Source organism: Anolis carolinensis, chromosome 2, assembly GCF_035594765.1.
Source record: "Anolis carolinensis isolate JA03-04 chromosome 2, rAnoCar3.1.pri, whole genome shotgun sequence".
Taxonomy (NCBI): domain Eukaryota; kingdom Metazoa; phylum Chordata; class Lepidosauria; order Squamata; family Dactyloidae; genus Anolis; species Anolis carolinensis.
This window is the reverse complement of record NC_085842.1, coordinates 320,573,541-320,600,090: the sequence shown is the minus strand read 5'-3', so window position 1 is coordinate 320,600,090 and position 26,550 is coordinate 320,573,541. Positions and strand designations below refer to the sequence as shown.

The 26,550-nt window shown below is 40.2% G+C and overlaps 1 protein-coding gene across 1 annotated transcript in view; it reads right to left on the bottom strand.

Annotated features, from left to right (window-relative positions):
* ubap1 (ubiquitin associated protein 1) overlaps window positions 1-25,160 on the bottom strand; it is a 32,959-nt gene extending 7,799 nt beyond the window's left edge. Inside the window, exons 1-4 of the mRNA XM_003226368.4 lie at window positions 25,023-25,160; window positions 6,391-6,431; window positions 4,924-5,048; window positions 1,152-2,051 (exon numbers count right to left, since the gene is read on the bottom strand). Coding sequence (XP_003226416.1) covers window positions 1,152-2,051; window positions 4,924-5,048; window positions 6,391-6,424 — 1,059 coding nt within the window. The 5' untranslated portion in view covers window positions 6,425-6,431; window positions 25,023-25,160. The remainder of the gene's footprint in view (window positions 1-1,151; window positions 2,052-4,923; window positions 5,049-6,390; window positions 6,432-25,022) is intronic.
* Between the last annotated feature and the right edge of the window lie 1,390 nt (window positions 25,161-26,550).

Here is a 26,550-nt window from a genome sequence, read left to right as displayed (position 1 = left end):
TGTTATCAATCAGATTGACATTGTCTAAAAACCAATGTCATTTTTTCACTGGCTCATTTCATAATAATATGAAGACCATCAAGCAGTGCGCATAGAAGAGACATCAGGTGGGTGTTATGACACCTGAGACTAAGCAGCACTGCAGCAAAAACACTGGATGCAATGAAGACCTTTACACTGTCCAAAGTGATCAAGACTCAGAATTGAGAAAGACCTTCCACAAGACAAACAGCAACAAAACGATACCAGATAGTCTAATTATCTGAAAGCCTGTCTACTCTATATGAGGTTCCCAAAGTCTTAGGATCTTTGGGGGGAGGCTTTCTCTCAATTACACTGTTCTCCCAGACTTGCCTAATGAGGACACAGAAGACAGGGCCTCCTTGATGGCTGCTCCCGGGCTCTGGAAATCCCTCCTGAAGGTTTGATCTGCTGTCCTTTTGCAGGCAGGCAGAACATTTTTGTTTAAACAGGCCTTAAGGGGGGAGTGCAATTGGGTGTGCTGTTTTTAGCACATAATTAAAGGTAAAGGTTTCCCCTGACGTTAAGTCCAGTCATGATCGATTCTGGGGGTTGGTGCTCATCTCCATTTCTAAGCCGAAGAGCCGGCGTTGTCCATGGACACCTCCAGGTCATGTAGCCAGCATGACTGCATGGAGCGCCATTACCTTCCCGCCGGAGCGGTACCTATTGATCTACTCACATTTACATGTTTTCGAACTGCTAGGTTGGCAGGAGCTGGGGCTAACAGCAGGCGCTCATTCCGCTCCTGGGATTTGAACCTGGCACCTTTCAGTCCGCAAGTTCAGCAGCTCAGTGCTTTAACACACTGTGCCACCAGGGGCCCCTAGTACATAATTACTGTTAGGAATTGTGGGAGTGGAAGTCCAAAATACCTAGAGGGCTAAAGTTTGCCCATGCCTGCTATACATGGTACACTGTAAACAGCTATGAGCTCCACTCAAGACAAAAGCACGATATAAATGAAATAAATACATAATATGCTCTTTTTCAGATCCAGCTGTATGTAGGGGGCCTTTAACTATTTCAACCAGTCACTGTCCATCCCAAATTCACTCCCCCCATTTTTTTTCCCTCCGAAAGTCAAGCCCACTGTGACAAAGAAGTATTCCCGCCTGTGCAGGGCTTACCGCCGTGGCTGTGGTGAGAGCCGGGATATCTTCTGTACACGCTACAGAGGTGGGCAAAGAAGGCAGTCTGGACGTGGCTGAGGACAATGTTGGAGCCTCGAGGTCTCCGTCCACATTGAGGTTGGAAAGCCCAGTCCTAGGATGCCCGTTCAGTTCTCCGCTTTTGCTCTGCAAGGAGCTGAGGAAAGTGCCATTGTGGAGGCGGGAGGAGTTTGCCAGTTTGGCCGCTTGCAAGTCGCTCTCGTCCGAGTCGAGCTTCGGGAAGGAGAGAGACTTGATATTGCTCACAGAGGTCACTGGCGAAAGAGACACTTTGGAAGACAGGGCCATCTTTTCACAGCCTCCCAGCTGGGACAAAGTGATCAGGCCGTTCGGTTTGTGAAGGGGCTTGAGGTCCAAAGTTGCCCTTTCTAAGGATGCCAAGACTTCCTGGTCTTGCAACACAGATTCAGATGCTACTTTGGGCAAGTTACTATCTAGGAGCTGGGCCACGATGGGCCCAGTGGTACCAACATGGATCTGCAGAATGTTTTTCAGTTCCTCTCTGTCATCAAGCGTTTTTAATTCCAGTTTATCAAAGGGGTCTTCTTCGCACTCGAAGTCTGCCGGGTTGAAATCGGCCTTCGTGTGGGGAGGACTCAGGGCCTTTTGCTTTAAGGAGCTGGTGCTGGCTGGAGTTGGGGTCAGGATACAGTCATGCTGCAGACTTGCAAGAATGGGGTTGATGGGAGGCGGCATGACAGTCCCCGAGGGGCAGCCCCCTTGGATCTCCTCCTCCAAGGCGGCCTTGCTGCTGGCTACAGCTTCCTCTGCCTTCCGCTCAGCCTCTTGCTGGGCGGCCTGGATCCTCTTAATGTTCTCAGCCCATTCAATAGTCCTCTTTTCCAGGGAAAAGTCATACTGAAAGGAGAAACAAGCACACAAAGGTAAGACATTCGGTCTCATTAGGTACATTTATAGCCAGACCACCTTTCACCTTTTCAGGGCAAACTAGTTGCTACTAACCCAGGCGTGGGCCAACTTCAGCTCTCCCTCCAGGTGTTTTAGACTTCAACTCTCACAATTCTTAGTCCAAAATATCTGGAGGGAGGGCTGAAGTTGGCCCATGCCTGTGCAAACCAGTCGTTTCTATCTGCTTCCACATAGATGACAGATAAGCACGAGTTAGGTATCCTTAGGAAGGAGTTTCTCTAACTGAAGTGGTATTATCTAAGAAAGCCTTTCTTCTAACTGCCCCAATAAGCTGAGAATCTCTAAAAATAATGGAATTTTGTTTATCTGGCAGACATTGGCTCTAAATGGCATAAGTCTCAGCCATCTGACAGACTGCACCTCTGCATATGAGTCTGTCCAGACTCTTCTCTTAGTCCCATCAGGCAGAACTTAGTGGTTGCCCCTAGGCGCTGAGGCTCACTTCTTAAGGTTAGAACCCACCCACCAACACCCCCAGTTGCAGTACTTTGATCAGAACACTTTTTATTCCAAAAGGATTTTGAGATCTGAAGGTTTTGAAAGAAAATGATTTTAACCAAACTTATTTGTAAGCCATCTTCAGCTGCAGTTTTGATAAAAAAAAGAAATGATATAAATAAAGCTGTCAATAGCAAAAAGCAAGAATGCTACAAATGATTATGATTACTGTTGCTACGGCTAATAAGTTCCATTCATCTGACGATAACAAAATAAATCTGATGATGACAGTAACACACAGGCAGGACAATCTATAACATTTGAAGACTGTAGGCTTTGAAGCAAAGAAAGTAATAATTTTGCCTCAAAAATTGAATTGTATCTGATAAGCAGAGTCCTGCCCCACAAACTTCACTTTCAAACACACATGTACACAGAACACACTTTCTAAGATATACAGCAGGGGTCCCCAAACTTTTAAAACTGGGAGCCAGTTCATGATCCCTCAGACCATTGGAGGGCCGGACTATAGTTAGCCAGGTGGTCACCGAGCAATAATAATAATAATAATAATAATAATAATAATAATAATAATAATAATAATAATACAGCATATCTATCTTGTTTGCTGTGTCAGACTGTGTCATTGTGTCTATTATTATTATTATTATTATTATTATTATTATTATTATTATTATTATTTAGCCCAACCCCTTTCTGCCTTTGTGGACCAAAGCACCCCTGACAAATGGTCTCCCAGCCTCAATGTTAATAATAATAATAATAATAATAATAATAATAATAATAATAATAATAATAATAAAGAGGGTTGGAAGAGAACCCTCGGGCCATTTAGCCCAACCCCTTCAGCCTTCGTGCCGTGGGGGCCGGATAAATGGCTTCGATGGGCCGCATGTGGCCCCCGGGCCGTAGTTTGGGGACCCCTGATATATAGGGTGTTTGAAAAAGAACTCCCTAGTCACCATTCATTTTGAATGATGACTAGGGAGTTCTTTTTCAAACACCCTATATACATTATGCAGAGAAGTGGGAAGTCAAAACATTGATTCTGGTTGAACCAAGATCCCTTGATTGATTGATTGATTGATTGATTTTATTTTTACCCCACTTGTCCCCCTATACAACAGGAATGGACAAACTCTGGCCCTCCAGATGTTTCGGATTTCAACTTCCACAATTCCCAACAGCCGGTAGGAGTTGAAGTCCAAAACACCTGAAGGGCCGAAGTTTGTCCATGCTTCCTATACATGGACCAAGGTGGCTTCTAAAATGGTATTGCATTCGTAACTGCCAAAAACATACTGGTATTCAGAGATCATCCTTTTTGTAATGGACACATCCCTGTCTGGGCCAGCCAGAACAGGAGAAATCTGGCTCCTTTCAGCTGGATCAAAAGCTGTTGAGAAGTAGAAAGAATCGACAGGATCGTCATCCCAAAAGGACAATTTGTCAGCACCTCTAAAGTCAAGATAGAGTTTAGCAGTTTCTAGCCTGTGATTTAATTGGGTTTCATGACTCCAGTTCTTCCTGGAACATTTCAACCCTTTCTTCTTTAAAAGGAAATGAAGCATACCAACAGGAGCTCATGCCTCCACTTTTTGGAAAAATCTCTTGGGAGTCAAGTTCCACAAAATACACATGATAAGAGGAAGACTTCTGGGATGTCAGTCTGGGCTCGAATTGTAGTTTGCTTCTTTATGCTTTTTTAAAAAAAATATTTTGTTTCAAATCTATATAATAGAAAAATATAACATCCTTCTCCTGTCTTTATGAGGAACAAAATATAAATTCTTTGGGGTTATTATTTTACATTCTGGAAAGGCTAAGAGAGGTCATTACGCATCTCCTCTGAAGGTAATATCAAAGGGCTTACTCCTCAATACTAGAGCAATATTATAAACAAACAAACAAGCTTCACCCTCCTTGCCCTCAACAATTACTATTGTTACGACGGAAAGTGCTTCTGCTTTCTGACTACCAAAGATGGATATTATATTTATCACCTGAGCTACAAAGCCTTGTATTGTAATTTTTTTTCCTGCCATATGGGTTTGTGTAAACAGACACAAAACAGTAAGAATAAAACAAAAGCTAATAAATGGTAGTACTGTAATTCTATTTAAGAGGATCATAAGCAGTTAGTGCAGTGCAGTCATAAAAAGGCCATCTTTTCATGCTTAGATTGGAGCACACGTAATCATAAATGATTCAATTATTAAGCCATCTGTCCACCTGCAGCACAACCTGAGGCCAACAGCAAAAGTCCCAGTGAGAGTCGTGTGGCTGGCGCCTTAAGCCTCCTTCCTTTGTGCGATGTGGACAGAGCAACCGTAACACTCACCTGAGTTTCCCTGACAAGCTGTGGAGAGTCAGGCAGGCAGAATCCAATGGGCAAACCAACTTTAGCTGGTGCCTTGAACTTGTCTCCTATCTTGAATGGGACGTCGTCAATGTAACTGAAGATCCCTGAAGGGGGGAAAACCCCATAAATATGGTGATTTGGCAAACACTCTAGAGCAAATTTCAAAAAACTGAAGCCAACTGAAATGCAAAGCTTTTGTTCTCAATTCAAATGTAACTCTGCCATAAAGTACAGTCACTGAGGTTGGGGTACATCACCCCATGAAAATGAAAACACGCAGACAAGAAAAACCACTTTTTCAAATCAGTGGTTGATTTTTGCCATATTAATCACATCCCTGAATAATCAAATCTAGAAAGGGCAACCCCACAAACATGGAGGGCAGACCATTTTTTCCATGCTTCCACAATACAGAGATTTACGATTTTAGGCTCACAAATCTACTTTTGTTTCTATCCCGAGATCCACCAACTAGAGCCAGGTATAACATCATGATTCAGGTGTTCAGGCCTCTGCTGAGAACTGATGAACAGAAAGTATCTGAGCACCTGTTCTGCCCAGGGAGTTTTGAGCAAAACTAGAGTCAAAATCTCGAGTTCTTAACATACGAAAATGCACTTTCTATTTCTCCATAAATGTTCTTTTTCATCAGCTTAATTCAAGAGGGAATGTTCAACTGTCAAGAAAACAGAGAGCAGGAGCCTCTGCCAATTTACTGGAATTGCCTGGAGTATTACATATTGCCAGCCATGTCTCAGTACCGGTTCACTACACTCTGCAGAGGCAACAGCCTGACCTGATTGCTGCCACTGGAGGCCTTCTAGTCGATGGAATAAAGAGCAAGCGGATTATGCATTTTCCAAGGTATTTGCAGCTACAAACATCCCCACTGACGCTTCCCAAACTATACCCTTAAAAAGCCGCATAGATGCACCCCTGTGACAAGGGGTGTCCCATTCTTAAGGCCAGTTTTGCTTCATTTAGTGGCGGCACGCATGGTTTCCATGCAGAAGATCCTATGTTCAAACAGCGAGCTAAAGCAGATCTGAAGTAATCTGACAGATTATAAAGTTAAGTACCAAGCAAATCACACACTAAGCACAAAATACCAAGGCAGGCTGCATTTCTTGCTGATTTGGTATGCCCTCACATCTTTCAAAGGGATTGGCATTTCCCTGAGGAGGAAAAATATCTGTACTCCCATTCCCCACCCCCACCCCATGATGATGTTTCAACTACATTCAGGGCAATGTACTTGCTGAGCAAGAAGGAGTATATTATATCACCAAGACATTATTTAAAACTCAATACCATTCAATTTGGCACTTCAAATATAAATACAAATATAAAGAAACTAGTGAGCTATTCCTCAGCTAAAATGATTCTATGCATTGAAGAATCATCCTTCCAGAACATCCAAAACAGAAAACTCGAATTTTCACTTACCATGAAAGTCAGAACCCGACTTCCCAGAAGCCATTTAGAATCTGCAAGACATTTTAAGAGAAAAGTGTCAGTAATTTCATACATTTACATTGCACACCTGCAATCCATACTTCATACTGGATGGAATCATTTCACAAACTATGTATAGATATCTACAGCCCATGACCCTAACATGGCCAGAGATATTTAATGCCATCTGAAGATGAACTCTTCCCAAAAGCCCTCTCAAAAAGTGAGAACATATGAGAGGTGGCAGCAAGGTGAAAATTTCAATATTATCCTGAACTTGAGAATAACTTGGTCACAAACAAACTGGCACAATTATTAATGCATGATCTAGACCTTTCATTGCTGTGACTGAATGAATATTCCAGAAATAATTCCCCACTATTGATCTTCAAAGTCAGGAGAAAATGCTGCTAGACGGTCATACACCCGGAAACCAGACAACATCCATTCCCTCCTTCAAATGGTGCAGCCAACTTGAATGAGCCATGTTGTTAGAATATTGGTGTGATGGTAATATATCAGTTATCTACAGATACTGGATGCCCACCTTCAGCAAAGAGCTGCATCTGTTTGAGTAACAAGACAGCAACTCCAGTGCAACAGACTCCTGAGGCAAAACAAAACTTCCTCAATTCTTGATCAATCTGGGGAATCATCACAATGAAAGGAAAGGAGCTGCCAGTTGAGGATGAGCAAGACAAAGTGTTTTGGGGAAACATGAGATGCTCCTCCCTGCCCTTGAGGCAGAAATAAGGAGATCAAAGCGAGAGACTCAGACTCGACTGAGGCATCACAGGCTATTAAAAAAAGCTAAACTGGGCCAACAAAAAGGAAAAGTTTTCTCAACAATAAGGCTTTTGGGGAAGCGATCAAAACATAACCATTTAGCCTGCAGCTGAAGGCCGAATGTGTCATGTGAAGTAGTGCCAAATTGCCTCTGTCATGCCAATGAGCATGAGAAGCATATTTCTGGTTTACTTGCTTTTTAGATACAGTTTCAAAATCATTTAGTTTATTTTTTATCCTATCATGTCCTAAGCGGCCACTTCTGCCAAAAACTAAAAGAGGCCAGGAAACATCACACATCTGCAGTATTTCTTCAATTCTACGACACAGCCCATATAAAATTATCTCTACTGACTTTAGCAGAGCAGCATTGCTTAAGAATGTAAACTCATTTTGATTTGGCACAGAAGTAGAATGCAAAGATAAAAATGCACCACACTGATTGTACTGAATATCCCACACTTTTGTCTTGAGAGCAGCATTATATGGAACACAGACTTTAATACAGTAGATTTTGTTCTTCAGAATGCTAACATTGCTGAAAAGGAGTTTAAAAGAGATATGCTCTTGTCTATTGTGAGAGTTAGAAGATTAGTTAGAAAAAAAAAGAACTGGATAAGTCTTCCTGTATTATCTTTGGTATCATACCCATAGACAAGGCAACATTCATAAAACTTTTATTAAGGAAAAGAGAAGGTCACAATCACTTTCAGGTAGTAAATCCAGGGCAATACTTCACTGCAATTATTCGACAGTCCAAGAAACAAGAGAGTGGAATGACTCCAAATTTTTCTTCCATTATAAGATTATCGTACAACTAGAAGGATGTTCATTTCTGCCATCTATAAATATATGAACAGATGGCATGCAGAAGATGGGCAAGACTGTTTTCTGCCTGCCACTTTAGAGATAAGAACAAGAACTAATGAATACAAATCATATGAAAAGAGATTTCAACTATACTTTAGGAAGAATTTCTTTACTGTAAGAGCTGTTCTGACAGTGGAACAGAGTGTGAAGAAAACTCTTTTGTTATATATGTTTAAACAGAGGATGGATTGCTACCTCTCACCAGTGTTTTAGTTACGTATCCTTATATGGCAAAAGGTTGTACTAGATAGCCCTTGGGGTGCCTTCGAACTCTGAGATTCTATGTAAAATGGAGTTGGGGTGTCAAAACTGAGAAGCCAGATCTACTCAAAACACGGATCTACGGAAACAAACTCCAACATTGTATGCACATCTGCTTACCAACATTCCTAATTGTACAAGAGTTTCCCAGTTCTGCAAAGGGTACACTGAAAACTATACAGAGATGATATAAAAAGCTATTTACAGAGCCAGAAATCTATCTGATTCTGGAAACTGTTTTAAGAGTCATTTCCACCACAAGCCAAGCTCAACTGATGTGATGGTTGGAATATATGATGAACATGTCCTTAGATGTGTGCCTGAATAACACTGCATCTCAGTATTTGTAATATTATACAAAAACACACACAAAACTTGCATAATAGTGCCTTCAAAAAAAAAGTTTACAAGATATATTTAGGATAACTTTTAGTTGTCTGACCAAGAACGTTTCCCTCCAAACTATTATTGCCACATATGGCCTAAACTATGTACATCATCATCATCATCATCCCTCCTCCTCCTCTTTTCTCAGCTTGAGTCAGGGTACGACTTTAAGTATTAGTAGTATTATACTGAATATTAATACTATTATCTGGTCATAAACATGCTCGCCCAATCTTTAAGTGCTTTTAATCGCTTTTAGTGCTTGGATCAGTGCAAGAAATTCATAACCATAGCCCTCAGGACAGTGGGTCTTGTTTAACATAAAGTCATAGGGTTATTTCACACTACACAAATACAGTGTTATAATTCCATTTAACTCCTATGGTTTGTACTCTGATGAGGCAGTAAATCTATTTCTAATGTGGAAATATAGTGCTCCACTTGTGTAGGTGTGAGAAGGCCCATAAACTAAAATAAGCTGTAATTTATCGAAAAGGGAATGTGTTCGGACAGGGCAGACCTGAAGCACTATTTCAGAACAAAATGAGACAGCCTGGGGCACAAAGATTTAAAATTATATCAAAATAATAGATTTCATGTCTGAACTCTTAACACCCTCTATATACAAGGTCATCTCCATTGCTCTGTTTTTACAACCTTACATTTTCCACAGAAACATTCCTCCAGGGGATGAGACACTCCAAAGAATAGCAAAGCATTAAGCATATGTGAGAGAATCGTGCAGAATGGACATTCAAGGAAATGAACTGCTAGATATATTCCTTCCTAGAACCTAATTGCAAATCTGGTGTCAAAATCAGTTAAGAGCAGTCAACTCATTGCACCAAACTATAGAATTGTTGGGTGAGGGACTGAGATGAGACAGAGAGAAACACCCCTTGAAAATCTCACTTCAGGCATGAAGTGAAAGTCATATTTGCTTCATCCAACTAGGGAACAACAAAGAAAACAGCCAGTAAAACTAAGTATAATAGCATGTTTTAACAATGCTATTCAACCCTGCATTTCTTTGTTCATCCTATTTGTTCATAATATATCATTTCAAAATAATTGTTAAAAAGATTTGTACTTCATTTTTAAAATGGGAGGAAACAGTCATCACTGAGCTATGCACTGCTGGGTTGTGTGTGTGTGTGTGTGTGTGTAAATACAGCCTGGAAAGATGGAATTCGCTCTTGCGCTTAAACAGAAGAGAAAAGGTGCATGGACTTAGCCCTCCAGAAATCAAAATACACAAATATAATAAAAACTGACAAGGGCAGATAACTGAAAGGCAGACCATGCACTCTACTAACTTCCCTGTTTTGTTTGCCAGCGTAAGATTGGCATCTAGTTCAGGGACAGAAAATATATGGCCTAATTTTGTGTAAGCCTTACCTTCAGAGTTGAGAGAATGCCATCCCACTTTATTACACTCCAGCAATTCACCTTCACCAAAAGAAAGGTGCTCTGTTGTTGTGTCTTGCTAAGTGCTTTCAGATAAACTGACTTAACCTGACCAACTGTGTAAGCCGCCCTGAGTCCCCCCGGGTGAGAAGGGCGGGGTATAAATTCTGGAAATAAATAAATTAATTAACCTTGCCATATCATTTTACTTAGGAAAATGGTGCCCAGAAGTGTATAGAATATTTCAGATGTGGCGGCATCACAAACCTGTGTAGGAAACATTACCACGCTAGCACTTTTATTTTTCTCTCTCTCTTAATGCTGCTTTAATGTGGACTTTAGTTTTTGTATCTGCTGCCACCTGGATTAATATTTTCCCTGAATCATTCACCAGGATCCCACAATCATTTCCTTGGTAGTCATTGTCAGTTTAGGCCCCAAAGGTATGTCAAGACAGGATATTATGCATCCTCACATTGTGATATTGAAAAGTATTTACCATTTCAATGCTTGATCATGCATTCAGGAAAAATAATTTGTTTGAACTCTTCACTATCCCTTTTTACCAAACGGAATATTTTGGTATTGCCAGCAAATTTCTCCACTTGGCTGGCTATTCAGCAAGAAAGTTTACTATGGCATTAATTCTCCCAACATAGACCCTTCAAAGACTTCGGTCCTTACCTCCTTCTGCTGTGAAAATGTATTCCAAAAGGATTTAAACTGAATAACCTCAAGATAAATATTGTGAAAGCCCAGCAATATCTTTCCCCCAATGTGCTAGGAAACAATATCATATTTGTGCCCATTAGCTATAAATTGTTCCTTTGTTTCCTGGAAAGTGTGAACAAAAGCTGGTGGCTTTTTAACTAGCATTGGTCCATGGACCATTGCTGGTTTAACCAGTTATCCACCCATAACAGTACTATCCTATAGACCAGGGGTCCTCAAACTTTTAAAGCAGTGGACCGGTCCACAATCCTTCAGACTGTTGAGGGGCCAAATTATCATTTTTTTAAAAAATACGAACAAATTCCTATGTCTTATTTGCATATGTCTTATTTGTAGCACACACAAAAAACAACAACAATAAAAGAACAATTTTAACCAACATAAACCTATCAGGATTTCAATGGGAAGTGTGGTCCTGTTTCTGGCCAATGAGATAGTCAAGTTAATTAGGATTGTTGTTGTGGTGTGCCTTCAAGTCATTTCGGACTTTGGGCGAGCCTAAAACTGAGGGTGGGGGCCAGGTAAATGGCTTTGGAGGGCTGCCCTCCATCCAGCCCATGGGCCTTAGTTTGGGGACCCCTGCTATAGACACTAGACTGTTGTCTGAATAGCTTCTTCTCACCAAACTGTAAACATCCTCTTCCTCCAAGCAAACTGGGCAGCAAGTGTTCTGTGTTCCCTGCGCAGCTGGGATGTTGCAGGGAGAGATCATCCATGACGTCACACCAGTTCCTGTTACAAGGTTCGAGCATGTTCCTTTCCCCCATATTCAAATACCTCACTGCTGCCGAGAGCCTCATGGATAGGAGATGGGCCAGAAAGACAATTCTGTTGCTGAAGAAAAACTCTGTTCAACCTGCTACGAAAATAGCAAAGATATGCTTGACACCATGCCTCCAAAAAAGCCCGAGGAAGCTGTCCGGTGTCAGGACAGACACACTGCCCTTTTAGCCCAGCATTTCCTGCTCTGATTGGCAATGTGTCGGCAGAGAGGCATTTCCTGTCACCTGTTCCTTAATCAGGGATGACGGACAGGGCCTGGAACCTTCTGCAGATGAAGCATGTGCTTGAACAAGGCATTGCGTTCCTTCTCCAGTCTGAACGCCTGAAGGCATTGAAGAGACAGCTGCCAATTTATTAAAGAAATGGTGATGCCTTTAGGAATATTTCATTGCTTTCTCCAACTTAAGTCCCCTATTCAGAGGATGGCTTCATTTGCCAGTGAAACCTTCTCTTCGTTTCCCTTAGTAAGTACAGGTTGAACATCCCTTATCTGATCTACTCCACATGAGCGGCTGAGATTGTGACACCTTTGCTTTCTAATGGTTCAATGAACACAAACTTTGCTTCATACACAAAACATTTGTATAAAATATCATTCAGGGTAAACTTAAAAGGTATTTATGCAACACAAATTAATTTCATGTCATGGTCCTCCTCTCCAAGATATCTGAATTATGCATGTATACATAAACACAGGTACAGTATTCCAAAACATTAAAAAGAAACATACAAAAACCTTCTGCTCTCCAGCATTTCAGATAGAATATATTCAACCTCTACAAATTTTTCTACAAATTATCTGCTTCCTAGTCAACTCTGACTCATGGTGACCCTATCCTAGCATTTGCTTGGCAAGGTTTGTTGAGAGAGGTTTTGTCATTGAAATCTGCCCTGGTTGACCTGGTCTGCATTGAGAAATCTGTGCATGCCTTCCATCACATGCTTGACTTTAAGTACATAAAACAGATGCTAAATGCAGGCCCAAGCAGTATCTCCTTAATTTCTCTCCTCTGCATTAACTGAGCATTTAATTTTCACTTTCTCTATTATGCTTTTAACCTGTAATTGGATTTTGTTCAGGGTACATTAAGTCATACTTTGCTACTGTCTCAATACAGCTATCCAATTTCATATTAATTACCATCGTTCACCTTCAGCTTCATTGGGGTTTGTGCAATAAGCCAGTATTCACCCAACTTCTGCAAACCTCTAAAGATTAAGCAAACAGTTGCCTTTGTAACACAATGCAGCCGTTCCCTCTAGTTAACCAGTTATTTCCCTCCTACATTTTAAGGAAACACAAATTTGTAATCCATTTACAGACTGATATTCAATTCTGGGGCGTGGGGGGCATTACTGGATTTTATTGTCAGCTGAGCCTTAGAGACACCCACTTCCACAAATACAATGATCAGAGAAAACCAATGTTGTGAGGGATCACATCTTTCTTGACAACTGCCATGCTAGATCTGGACACATTTATTTACTTTATAGTCCGTCTTTATGTATACACTGCCTCATCCCAAAGCCCTTTTTTCTTCTCACTACTAAAGTAAATGCAAGGAAATTTGTAAACATTGCTTTTCCAAAGTATCGGATAACATGGAAATTCACAACTGAACTCCTTTTGAGTGGCAAAACAGAAAGTGTTGTTGATGTTGTGTGCCTTTCAGTAGTTTTTATCTTGTAGCAACCCTATGATGAACCTTATCATGGGGTTTTCGTGGCAAAATTCATTGAAAATTTTTTTGCCATGTCCTTCCTCTAAAGCAGTGGTTCTCAACCTGTGGGTCCCCAGATGTTTTGGCCTTCAACTCGCAAAAATCCAAACAGCTGGTAAACAGGCTAGGATTTCCTGGAATTGTAGGCCAAAACACCTGGGGACCCACAAGTTGAGAACCATAGAATCATAGAATTATAGAGTTGGAAGAGACCTCACGGGCCATCCAGTCCAACTCCCTGCTAAGAAGAAGGAAAATTGCATTTAAAGCACCCCCGACAGATGGCCATCCAGCCTCTATTTAAAAGCCTCTAAAGAAGGAGCCTCCACCACAATCCACAGCAGAGAGTTCCATTGCCAAACAGCTCTCACAGTGAGGAAGTTCTTCCTAATGTTCAGGTGGAATCTTCTTTCCTGAAGCTTGAAGCCATTGTTCCGCGTCCTAGTCTGCAGGGCAGCAGAAAACAAGCTTGCTCCCTCCTCCCTATGACTTCCCCTCACATATTTGTACATTGCTATCATGTCTCCTCTCAGCCTTCTCTTCTGCAGCTAAACATGCCCAGCTCTTTAAGCCGCTCCTCACAGGGCTTGTTCTCCAGACCCTTGTTCTCCAGACCCAGATCCTTTTTTCCCTTCTTGAGGATAGGGACCACATTCGCCCTCCTCCAATCTGATGGGACTTCTCCCGTTCTCCAAGAACTCTCAAAGATGATTGCCAGTGGTTCTGAAATAACTTCTGTTAGTTCCTTCAATACTCTTGGATGTAGTTGATCTGGCCCTGGGGACTTGAATTCGTTTAGAGCCGTCAGGTGTTGCTGGATGACTTCTTTCCCTATTTGGGGCTAAATTTCCCCTAACCAATGATCTAAAGTGTGTGTTGCTTACCCAAAGTCACACAGTGTTTAACATTCAAACCATTGCACCATGTTGGCTCACTGCCCAACCAATTTGTGCCAGTACTTTCCTTATTTCTGATTACCAGCTCCTCTTTCAGGGTCTCAAGGACTATCCCAAATTTCCCCAATGTTCCCAAGCCTGCCATTAAATAGTACTATCCTTGAGCTGCCTTGAATCCCCTCCGGGGTTGAGAAAGGCAGGGTAAACATGAAGTAAAATAATAATAAAAAATATTCAAGCCCATTATTCCTCAAGAAAAAGATTGAAGACAAACCCACTCTCACTATTGTAGCTATGTTTAAAGTGGAATTGCAGCATTAATTTAAGATATCATCGAAAATATCATAATTTACCTGATTTACAGCACCTGGCAGAAAATCCAATCATTTGGCTACAGAGAAAGCTTTGCAATGGCCAATAATATTGTCCCAGTGCCAATAATGTCTACTAGTGATTGGCAATATGCCCAAATAAAGAATGGAAAGCTTTTATCAATGGAAGGAGACATAAGGCTGAAATGAAAAGACTCTGGATGAGAAGTGGAATCCCAAGGGAAAGGTTATATTCAAAAGCAGGTGTCATTTAACCCTGAAATTAGATGCAATGAGCCTTGCTACAGTCTGCTTTCACTGCCCTAATAATGAAGATATGCCTCAAGAAGAACGCAGCAACTTAGAACTGCCCTGCATACTATACAAGGTCGCCCATAACTAAGTCAATTTTCTCATCCATTCAAAAATTACTGAGATCATTACCAGGCAGGTTTGCCATTTATACAAAAGGCTAACACTGAAGCATTGAATAGGTATGACATCCTCTTATATATCAATTGCTGGCTATCTTGCACAGAGTATCGTGAAAACTGCTCTTGACGATGCAACTTATTTCTCTTCCTCACATCCACATATATATATGGAGTGAACCATATATGGAGTGAACCAAGGGGCCTTACTTATGATTTTGCCATAATTTTACCATGTCTATATAGTGGGACTTAAGGATCCATGGATTTTGGTATCTACAGAGAGGTCTAGAACCAAACCCTAGCAGATATGAAGTGACCACTGTACACACCTAAAGAATCCCTGAAAATGCTTATCCAGCTCCTCTAAAGATTTTTCAATCCACAAAGTACACACATATTTCATTGTAAAACAGCTCCTACCATCAGGATTCAACGTAATGTTTAGCTAGTATCTTTTTTGTTTATTATTTATTTATTGCATCTGTATGTTGCCTTTCTCCCAGAATAGGATTCAATTGTAATTGGAATCCATTGGTTCATAGCTTTGTCTCTGAAGTTCTATATGACATCAAAAATTTAACTGCTTATGTTTTTATTCTTTTGTATTGTTGTGTATTGGCATTGAATTCTGCAGGTTTTGTAAGCCGCCCTGAGTCCCTTCAAGTGAGAACCGGGGCGGGGGGGCGGGGCTTCTATTCCCCCGAATAGAAATGATGAAAATAAATAAATAAATAAATAAATGTTTAATGGTGGCTTATCATCTCACCGCACCAGTATTCCAGGTGAAGTCTGACAATGGTTGATGGTTAATAGGGTGGTTCTATTATTTCCTTCAATCAAAACACCATGCTCCTAGTTAAAAAAAAACATTGCATAAGCCACACATATTACAGAAAAGACAGGGATATCCACAGGGAATAAGGGATGATTTTAACTGTTTTCCCCTAGGAGCAAGTTCCATTGAAACTACCCAGTCTTAAATCTGAGTCAATGAAAAGATTGTGCTGAACATCACTTCTCACACCTTACCGGCTGAATTTCTATTCTCAGTGTGAGAACAGGCAATGTGACACCATTCCTCTAGTCTCTTTCAGGATATGATGCTGGGGTGAGTGCATTACTAATTTTAAGCTTGAACATACAAAAAAGCACAAGTGCATGTTAAGGCTCCCTTCTAAGAATATCTCTAAGGATAAGCCACAGTTTCTGGAAACTAGGCATGCCATATCTTTCATCAAGTGCAAAAAGGCCATAAAGGAGTGGAAAGGGAGACATCTTTTCTTAATATAGATTGCTTTTCAAATCAGTTACTTTATTACTAGAACAGGCAGTGATAGAAGACAACCTTGTTAACAGTGGCTCACTCCATATTCACAGCACTATTTTCTGAAAAACAGAAACCTATGGTGAGGAAACCAGCACTTTTAACAGGTAACAGGAAAGAAGGACGAGTCTAGATCTGTCAGCAGAAGTGCTTCTACATAGGCCCTCATTTACAACGCATGACATTACAACTTAGTTTTAACTAATTTTCACTGCTAATCAGTTGATCATCCCTGAAAGACAGTTTTTTTGCCAGCCAAGAATATGCATATGCTCTTGTACTAACAATAAGAACCAAGATATTTTCAATTACTTCTTTTTGCAATCCAAATTACTTTCACAACAGATGTGAGGAAGAATATGAGACTGATTCAATCTGGAGACAAATGTAACTGGAAATTCGTAACTTTGCCACAAATGAGAGACAGAGTCTAATTTATACCTTTTAGGTAAACAATTCAAGAAACAGCAATTAATATGACATTATAGTAATGTTATCTTAACCTATGTTGCATTAAGGAAAATAAAATTCAGGGGTAATTGGCAAAGGAACGATATGTGTGAAGCAAATTTCTTAAAATCTAACTCACTTGAACACTTGACTCTTCCCAAAAGGAATATGGGGCAGTTCCAAAAAAAGGCCACTCTTTAATACCCTTTAAACTGAAAGAAATAGCTGTCGACAGACAGTATTCTTTTGTGTGTGACACTATGCCACAGGATGCTAGCATTTCAATTGACCTGAACAGTCAGTCAGGCACAGACTTAGTCAATTTCATCCCACAAAATGAGGCTAAGATGTAATTTAAAAGAAAATATTAAAGTAGTTTTAAAACTGAAAAAGCATGTTCGAATGAAGCAGCTACTTTTCGTGGTCCCTTAGGCCGATATTGTCACTGTCTTCTGCTATGCTGAGTGACCATCATTGGTATGCTCCATTTAGTATTAACTTGATTTTTTTTACATTCTAATAATGATACCAGAGCAAGACCCTTGTCACATAATACAATTAACAATTAAATTATCTTCACGCTATGTAGCAACCCAAAAGAGCACCAAAGTATTTACTTAGTCACCACCCTACCATTTTTACAGAGCCTAGATTCAGCTCTTTGTATGTCAAATTGCAGTATATCTTCCTTTTCAAAAATACCTAGACGAAGGGAGGAGGCCCAGGCTTCAGATTAGTCATCTCTTATGGCCACCTCCTAGCCATCTCTGCTCCCATGGTGACCGGTCACCAGGCTATCATTTTGCTCTCTCAAATGCAGGTAGGGCTTCAGGGCAACCAACAGAGAGCCTTACCACCAGAATGTGAGAAGAAATTCATGAAGAATATATAAAAAGCCTTCACAGCTGCAGCTGCCCTGTTCTAAATTCTGTTTTAAGTTCACAGCAACTGGAAAATGGCCCTCCATCTGACAACGAATTAGACTACTCTCTCAACAAATCAGTGAAGATTTACTGTGGCATCTTAAAAAACTAACAGGCTCATAGGCTTTGGTGAACACATTCCACTTCATGAGATGCATGAACAAATCATATATGCACATGTTTGAGTTGAATAACTAGAGAATTTGAAACAGTAAGGCCAACGAGAATTGAAATGCAGAGTTATTTTCATTATACTTCTATCTAGAAACAGTATATTGTAAAATGTAAGAGTGAACTTTTTACTATGTAAAGTCTAACAAAAATACTTGATTTTAAAATGTATTAAGAATGTATTGCAATCATTTAAAAACTGTACTGTCATTTTTTGAAGCTGCCTTGGGTTCTGCTCTGGAGAAATGTAGCATATATATTATATAAACATAAACAAATGAATAATAAAATAGCTAAGTTGATCTTTCAAGATGTATACCCATATTAAATCTGCAAGGTAACCTTTGGAACTGTGCAGTGATGGAGATCTTACATAAAAATGGAAATTGCAATCTATAAAAATAACTCCTGTACCTATTAATAACCGAAAAGTAAAAATATTAGTCTAAGTTTCCACAAAATATTTTGTGTGTCCATAATAGTTTAAGCGGCTTTTAATTTTTTCAACAGGTATAGCAATTTTAAAAAGCCTCTGACAACGAAGGTCCTTTTTACAATAATTTTCACTGCCTATCTTGCCCCTCTTTTCTTTCATGTCCTCTGTCCAAATCAGCAAAGAGAAATTAGTGAAAGAGGGATGGAGAAATACAAAGTTTCAGATTGCAGCAACCTGTCTGTAGTAAACAATGCAATAAAAGCTTGAGTTGGGAAAGAGCTGGATTTTTCTCTACGTGACCCTCTGGAGCTGTGTGCTTCCATACAATAGGCAGCAAGATAAACAAGTAGCTCCCTCCAGAATCCCTTACTGAGCATATACAAACAGTAAAACAAAGCAAAAAGGGGGAAGTGGATAAGCCTGTCTCACCAACTCCCTCCAGCACATTAAAGAAACATAGATCCCAAGTTTGGGGACTGGTGAACAATAGTCATATTAGGATGCATTTTGATAAAAGCCTTCATGTGATCTCTGAAGGTCAAAATATTTTTTATTTACATATGCAATATTACTTGATTTTATGTGTGCATATGGTTAGTTTTGAATAAAAAGTTGGATGAAACTTGCTGAAGTGTTCTTTAGTTGTGTGGACCTTATACTTATCCTTTCTATATTATTTCTGCCTTTGGTATCAAATTCTGTGCTGAACACACAAGGCCCACTGTGACAGATCCCTCTCTAGGTCGGGCCCACTGTCCCAATCCTTGAACCTCTATCAATTGCCTGGTCTCCTTTAGGCTGGTCCTACTCTAGCATCAAACTGCCCATGTTCCTGTACCAGTAGCTATGTGGTGATCAGCAGGTTCAAGACTTGTTTTTCTGGTTAATTATTAAGTTAAGACATCCACAGAGAAATATGGAAAATGAAAACAGTAAAGATTTTTTGTAAAAGCATATAAAACAAACATCTGACTTTATGTTGGTTCTGCACATAGTAACATTTTGGTTTCAAACAAAGCAATACTTCTTGAATTTGCTCCACATTTTCAGCTCTCCAAACCCCTAGTCCGATCTCCTCCATTCCCCTCTTCCCTAACTGGCTCTATCTTGCCCTTTAGCCTCTGGATTATTATATTCCTTCCCTCACAGTAGTCTCATGAACTGCAACTGGCCAGCTTTACTCAATGTTACCCAGCATCTTGCTTCATGTTCAGGAACACATCAATTTCATTACCTGAGATATACTTGTATTTAACTACAGCTTCCACTTATTGTAATGTCTTCCTTTTGTCTACATTTGGAGGATTTTGTTTTTCTCCATTCCTATCATGGGGGAAACATTATAAAATATATTTAGCTTAACTAGTATAAATCCCATTTCTACTCTAATATATTCCACCTCATTTAATAAATACAGTATTTCTTAACTCTGCCATGGATTTAATGTTCAGAAAGTATTTTATATGTCTAGTTCTAACTTCCTCCTGCATACTCCCAAGTAACATCTATTGCCATTGTATCCTATTAAGCCAAACGTACCTGTTACCATGAGATTTACTTCTCCAATGCTCAACATGTTTATATGAAGTATGCTTCACTGAAAAGTATCGGGATGTACTTTCAAATTAGATTTTTTTAATGCACTGAGCTGTTCAGTAGCACATAAGTGCCTTTAAAAGTGTCATCCCGCAGATGAATAGCGACAGCATTTCTCCCCATTTGAAAATCTCACTATGCCATTTCTTTTAGAATCTGTCACAAGGTAGCAGACATTTGAAGTTAAAGAACACTCACAGCCTAAGATTACTATGTCACATCATCCCTATGCCAGCTCTAGGGAGGAAGCCAAAATATCCTGCATTCCTCTAGCTATGCACAAAGGGCCACACTGTGACTGCCCTGCAAACAGTGCATATTGCTTAGTTTGCAAGAATCCATGCATAAGAACAGTGAAAACTCTATTTATCTGCCTGGATGATTATATAAATCTGAACTGAAAAATTCTTCAGGCCATGAATTGACTTTTATGGTCTACAGAGTAAGATCGCTTTCACGCTGCACAATTGGAGCACTCAGATATCACTTTAAATGCCATAATTGTATCTTATGAAACCCTGGGGCTTGCTGTTTCCAGAGGCACTAAACATGAGAACTGGAAATTACTCACAAAACTACAAATCCCAAGTGTCAACAAGATTCAACATAGTACTTAAAGCAGCATCAAAGTGCTGTCATTGTAAAGTATAAAAGGATGCAAAATTAAAGAGGCTTAATTTCAGACACAGAAGACTTTACCTCCTTCATTATACTCCAAAGTAACTACTACTTTTCTGTTAAATATTACCACAGGTATACCTTTTCCAAACTACCTGGGAATGGTGGGAGTTTTCAGACAACACATCATGGAGCTGTCACAGGCATTAATGGAATCAAGCAAACTCATATTCATCAGCTGACTGCTGGAAAACTGAACAGAGAACATTTTTTAATGTTGTGCTGTTTGAACAAGCACTTGGAAATCAATATAACAAATGACCTAATTGTGACTCAGTAGGCGGAATTTTTAAGCTAACATTATTCAGCAGCTTCCTCACTGATTGAGTCCAGAGTTCCTACCAGTGGCCCAGCCCAAAAGTTAAACAGAAACAGGCGCATAGGCTAATGCATTGAAACAAGTCACAGCACAGAATTCCTCCCTTTATTCAAAGATATAGATTAGGAAATAGGGCTTTCTACCATGGTTAAAAAAGGTACATGTTTTCTACTTCCCTTATGGGAAAAACAATCTTTCTACAAAGATTTTCCTTGTCACTATATCTATTATTACATTCTATGGAAATTGCTACAGAGACTAGATAATAGGGGTCTACATTTTGCAGAGGGATGGAAAATCTACAAATATTTGCCAGTAATGGTGGTGAGCAATACTCTCCATTCCCAGAGAAGCAGAAAACTAAACTCAGTTCAAGCAGGATTCCTGGCATATTTACTTGGAAATAAACCTCACTGACTTCACAGAAGGGAATGTGCTATCAGATCAACTGACATATGACAACCCCAAGATACGCTGTTTAAAAGAAAGACCTCATTAAAGAATGAAGGGCAGCCACCCAACCCAAAACACAGCCTGTTCTGCTTCAGTTCACACACAAACACTTCATTATTGTTTTCAGAAACAGAAAATCCAAGCTTTCCCCCCTATAAAGAAAGTCAACTAGGAGATTTATGACATGAGAGGCTCCAAATTAGATATGCATGACTCTGAATGCATGAAAAAGTGTTCCACATTTTGACAAGAGATTGTGGACTTTTGGGCCCCCAAAGAAACACAGGCGCTTTAGGTACTTTCCAAACAAAAGCAACCAAAAGGTACTGAGAAAAAAGTTTCAATTCTTTCAAAAATACAGGATTATTTTTACTTTTGCTTTTTAAACATACCACGCAGTGTGTTGCGTTGCTTCGCAAATTCTACAGATTGCTATGTCTAAATACTAAAATTCAGAAAGATACTGCAACAAGTATGAGATTTTCCACTACCGTGTCCAGAATGAAGTCTCAGCTGGTCAGCAGTGTCCAGGAGAAACAAAAGGCTCTCAACTTCATACGGTTGTCTGTCAGGCTGAAACACTGCTCTGAGTTAGATATAAGAGTGACAAATATTTTCTAGCAGGAGCCTGCTGTGCATCTTCTGAAGGAAACCACCTCCCCATTCTTTGTATACACTCTTGCACTTCCAGTTGTATAACTGGATTCATCAGCCCCAGTAGATATAATATAACCTTCATGATCACCCTCCAACTACAGCAGATCTTCATTATCACTTTTTCACCACATGTAGAAACTTTCTTAAAGTCACCTTACCAAAGACTGTGGTATGTCTTGACAAAAAAGATCTGACAGATAAACAAGCTGTAGGCCTGCCCAGTCCAATTTAAACTATGCATTTTAATTTTACATTTTACTAGTACTGTACTGGTGTTTTAATCGTTGCTCTATGTTGGTTAATATAAGTATTTTTATGGTCTTTAGTTTGACTTCTGTATTTTAACTGCGTTGAATCCCCCCTCAAGGCAAATAACTCTACACTTCACATTTAAACAAGTAATTGTACTTAGCAAATCATTCACACTTCGCATTAGACCTGTGACGTCTGTTTTGTGTATAGCAGGCATGGACAAACTCCAGATGTTTTGGACTCCCACAATTCCTAACAGCAGCTCTTAGGAATTGTTGGGAGTTAAAATTCAAAACACCTGGAGGTAGGGCCAAAGTTGGACCATGCCTGGTGTATAGAATAGTTTCCCAGCTGAAACTGAGATAAAGGACAAAAAAAGGGGACATAGAAGGATGAGAAGTTAAGAGCCGAACCTGGGAGCTGCTTTTCCACAGAGCTTGGCTTTCCTCATAGCTCCTGAATAACTTCCACTCCAAACAACCCAAACGAAGGTTCTGTTCTGCTTTCTGGTCAGACCTCACCTGTAATGATGGTGTGTGCAGTTCTGGGAAAAGCAATCCAAGATATGGATTTGGACAAGCTAGAACATGTCCAAAGAAGGGTGACTAAAATGATCAAAGGTCTTGAGGCCAAGGGCTATGAGGAGTGGATGAGAAAGCCAGGGATGTTTACCTTGGAGAAGAGAAGGCTGAGGCTCCTTCTACACCATCTTTATATCACAGGTTATCTGCTTTGAACTGGATTATATGAGGGCTCTTCCAAACAGGCTCTATATCCCATGATCTGATCTCAGATTTTCTGCTTTAGACTGGATTTCGCACTGCCAGATAATCTGGGATAAGCAGATAATCTGGGATCAGACCTTGAGATGTAAAGACAGTGTAGAAGGGGCCTGAGAGGAGGGGACACAAGAACCAGGTTTAAACATTTGAAAAGATGTCCCATTGAGGGGAGGGTAAGATTATTTTCCACTGCTCTGGAGACACAAAAGAATCATGAATTCAAACTGCAGGAAAAGCGACGCCACCCGAACATTAGGAAGAACGCCCTGTTAATGAAATATGCTTCCTTAGGAATCTCCTTCACTGGAGGCTTTTAAGCAGAGGTTGTATAGCCATCTATCAGGAGGGCTTGGATTGTGTATTTCAGTATGGTGCCATCTACACTGCCATTAAACTGCAGACTGAACTATCTTATATGGGCAATGCAGGCTCAAATAATCCAGTTTAACTGCATTGAACAATTTTATATGACTCCACACCAGGCATGGGCCAACTTCGGCTTGTTAGGACAAGCTGTTAGGAAGCCTTCTGCACAAAATTAAAGACATGGCTTTTCCAACAAGCCTTCGACCATATCTAGATTCTTTAAAAATACATACTAGGACCTTCAGATTCTACATCAAACACTTTACGAATTAGGGAAACTTTAAATTGTACCTGGTATAAGTATTAACTGTTTTATATGATGTGTTTAAGTTGGATTATTTATTAAATTTGTATACAGTATGATGTTTTAGTTGATTATGTATTTTGTGTGCCATTGTATATGTATTGATATTTATAAACTTTGTACGCTGCTTTGAGTCCCACCCATGGCAGAAAAGTGGGACAGAAATGAATGAATGAATAATAATAATTTACTAGTCTGAGATTGAATACTGTTTTTATCAGCAGCAATAGCTGTATTTTTACTGTCTTTAATCAGGGGGAATTGTGATATTGTGATGTTATGCTGGCTGTTTATGGTTTATGTTTTATTTCTGCACTATTTGTACTTCGGATGCTAAACCTCGAGTTCTCTGTGAGCCACCCTGAGTCCCTCTTGGCAATGGTGATGGAGTACAAATAAAAGTTTATTATTATTATTATTATTATTATTATTACTGTGTGGGTTGAAGTCCAAAACACCTGGAGGTGGGAAGGCCAAAGTTTGTCCATTCCTGATCTACACTGATAATAGTAGTGTAGATAAGGCCTATGTCAGAAACTGGGTGGCTCTTGGGGTCTCTTGCAAGTCTAGGATTCTATGAAATGGAAGTATTATGTGCCATTATTATTAATTGTGATTGTTGTAGTTTACATTCCTGTTTCCCCCAAAATTGGGATGCAAAGCACCCCTTAATTGGAGGCAAGGGTCCTTTCAGGTAAAATTAAGGGGCAGGAGAAAACCACCTTCTTGCCATTATTATTATTATTGACACAACAACATTGTATGACACAGCAAACAAGATAGATATGATGGATTTCGTATCACAAAATCACAAGTCGAACACTTCCCAAGTGTCTAGGACTGTGTGATGTGATTATTATTTATTATTATTCATGATGATGATTCCAGTTGTTATATTTATATCCCTATAAAATGTGATTTTAATGTTGAATGTAACGTTTTAAATGTTTAATATGCACTAATTTTAAATTTATTTTAAGTCTCTGTATGTATTTTAAAGCACCTAATGGTTGCCATACGTAAGCCGCCTTGAGTCCCCTTCGGGGTAGAGAAAGGCGAGGTAGAAATAAGGTAAATAAGGTAAAAAAAATGGGGCCCAAAGCACCCCTTTAATGTGGGATTAGGGTTCTGAAATACGTGGGGAGACTTCCCTTCAGTTCAGCTTCCAAATTTTGGGGGGTTCTTTATTATTCTTATTACTATTGCAAGGAATACAGCACTTTCCTCTCCCAAGCGGCTCTGCGCATGCGCACAACGACACGCCCCTCCCTGCCGCTGAGGGCCTTCAGGCCTCCAAAGCCTCGGTTCTCCCTTCCTCACTCACCCGGCTGGCGGCGGCCCCGCTCCTCCGCCTCGACGGTTCTTCCTTCTCCTCCGCTCCCGCCGCTCCTCCTTCTCCGCCTCCTCCGCCCGGCTACAGGCCCCTTTCCATGACGACCAGCCGCTTCCCAACTCCGGACCCACCTCGGCAGCGGGGCGACGCCATCTTGTCCGCCTCTTTCTCCCCCCTCACTGGCAGGCGGGCGGCGGCGTCATGCGTCATCACGCCGGGCACGCCACGCAAAGGCGGCGACGGGCCCAAAGAGGCTCAGCCCAAATGCCGGCCGAGCAGCACTTCCGGTTCCCCGATGATTTCAAAGAAAATTTCCACTAATGATAGAATTTTAGGGACCACATGGGACATCTAGTCCAACCCCCTGCCATGCAGGAAAAGCACAATCAAAGCAGCCCCGACTAGCAATAATTATTATTATGATAATGTTGTAATATAATATTTACCACTATCTTTATGTACCACTATCTTATGACCCTGTTCTCTGTGGTTTTTATTCTTATTTCTTTCTCACCCGGAGTTTTAACTTAGTGTTCATGTGGCCCGCCCTTGTTTTTTATTGCTTCTCTGATTTTGTGTTGTAATGTATGTTATCTATTGTATTGTTTAATTGTGTTATGATGATATTTTTTTAATATATTTTGTTATATTGTATTGTTCTGGGCATGGCCCCATGTAAGCCGCCCCGAGTCCCCGTTGGGCAGATGGTGGCGGGGTATAAATAAAGTTTTATTATTATTATTTTTATTATTATATAATATTACATATACTACCTATATGTAATATAGGTAGTATATGTAATATTATATGACCTTGGAGGTGTCTAGGGCCCCTGGTGGCACAGTGTGTTAAAGCGCTGAGCTGCTGAACTTGCGGGCCAAAAGGTCCCAGGTTCAAATCCCGGAAGCGGAATGAGCGCCTGCTGTTAGCCCCAGCTCCTGCCAACCTAGAAGTTCGAAAACATGCCAATGTGAGTAGATCAATAGGTACCACTCCGGCGGGAAGGTAACTGCGCTCCATGCAGTCATGCCGGCCACATGACCTTGGAGGTGTCTACGGACAACGCCGGCTCTTCGGCTTAGAAATGGAGATGAGCACCAACCCCCAGAGTCGGTCATGACTGGACTTAACGTCAGGGGAAAACCTTTACCTTTTACCTATATAATATTCTCATAGTGTGTTATATATGTTGATGTATAATAATATAATACAGTGTAATAATACGTATATGTTATTATATATTATACTGGTAGTGTATTATACTGGTTGTTTTCCTGCATGGCAGAAAGATCTTGGACTGGATGGCCTTATGTGGTCCCTTCCAAATCTACAAACCTATTAATTATTAATTAATTATTTATTACAGCATTTGTATCCCGCCCTTCTCACCCAAGAGGGCGGCTTGCAATAAAAACACACATATAAAAATTATATAATACATTGCAATTCAATTAAAATTAATTACATTAGACATTCATAAAAATATACTTATGAATATGCAGATTGGTATATTTAGAGT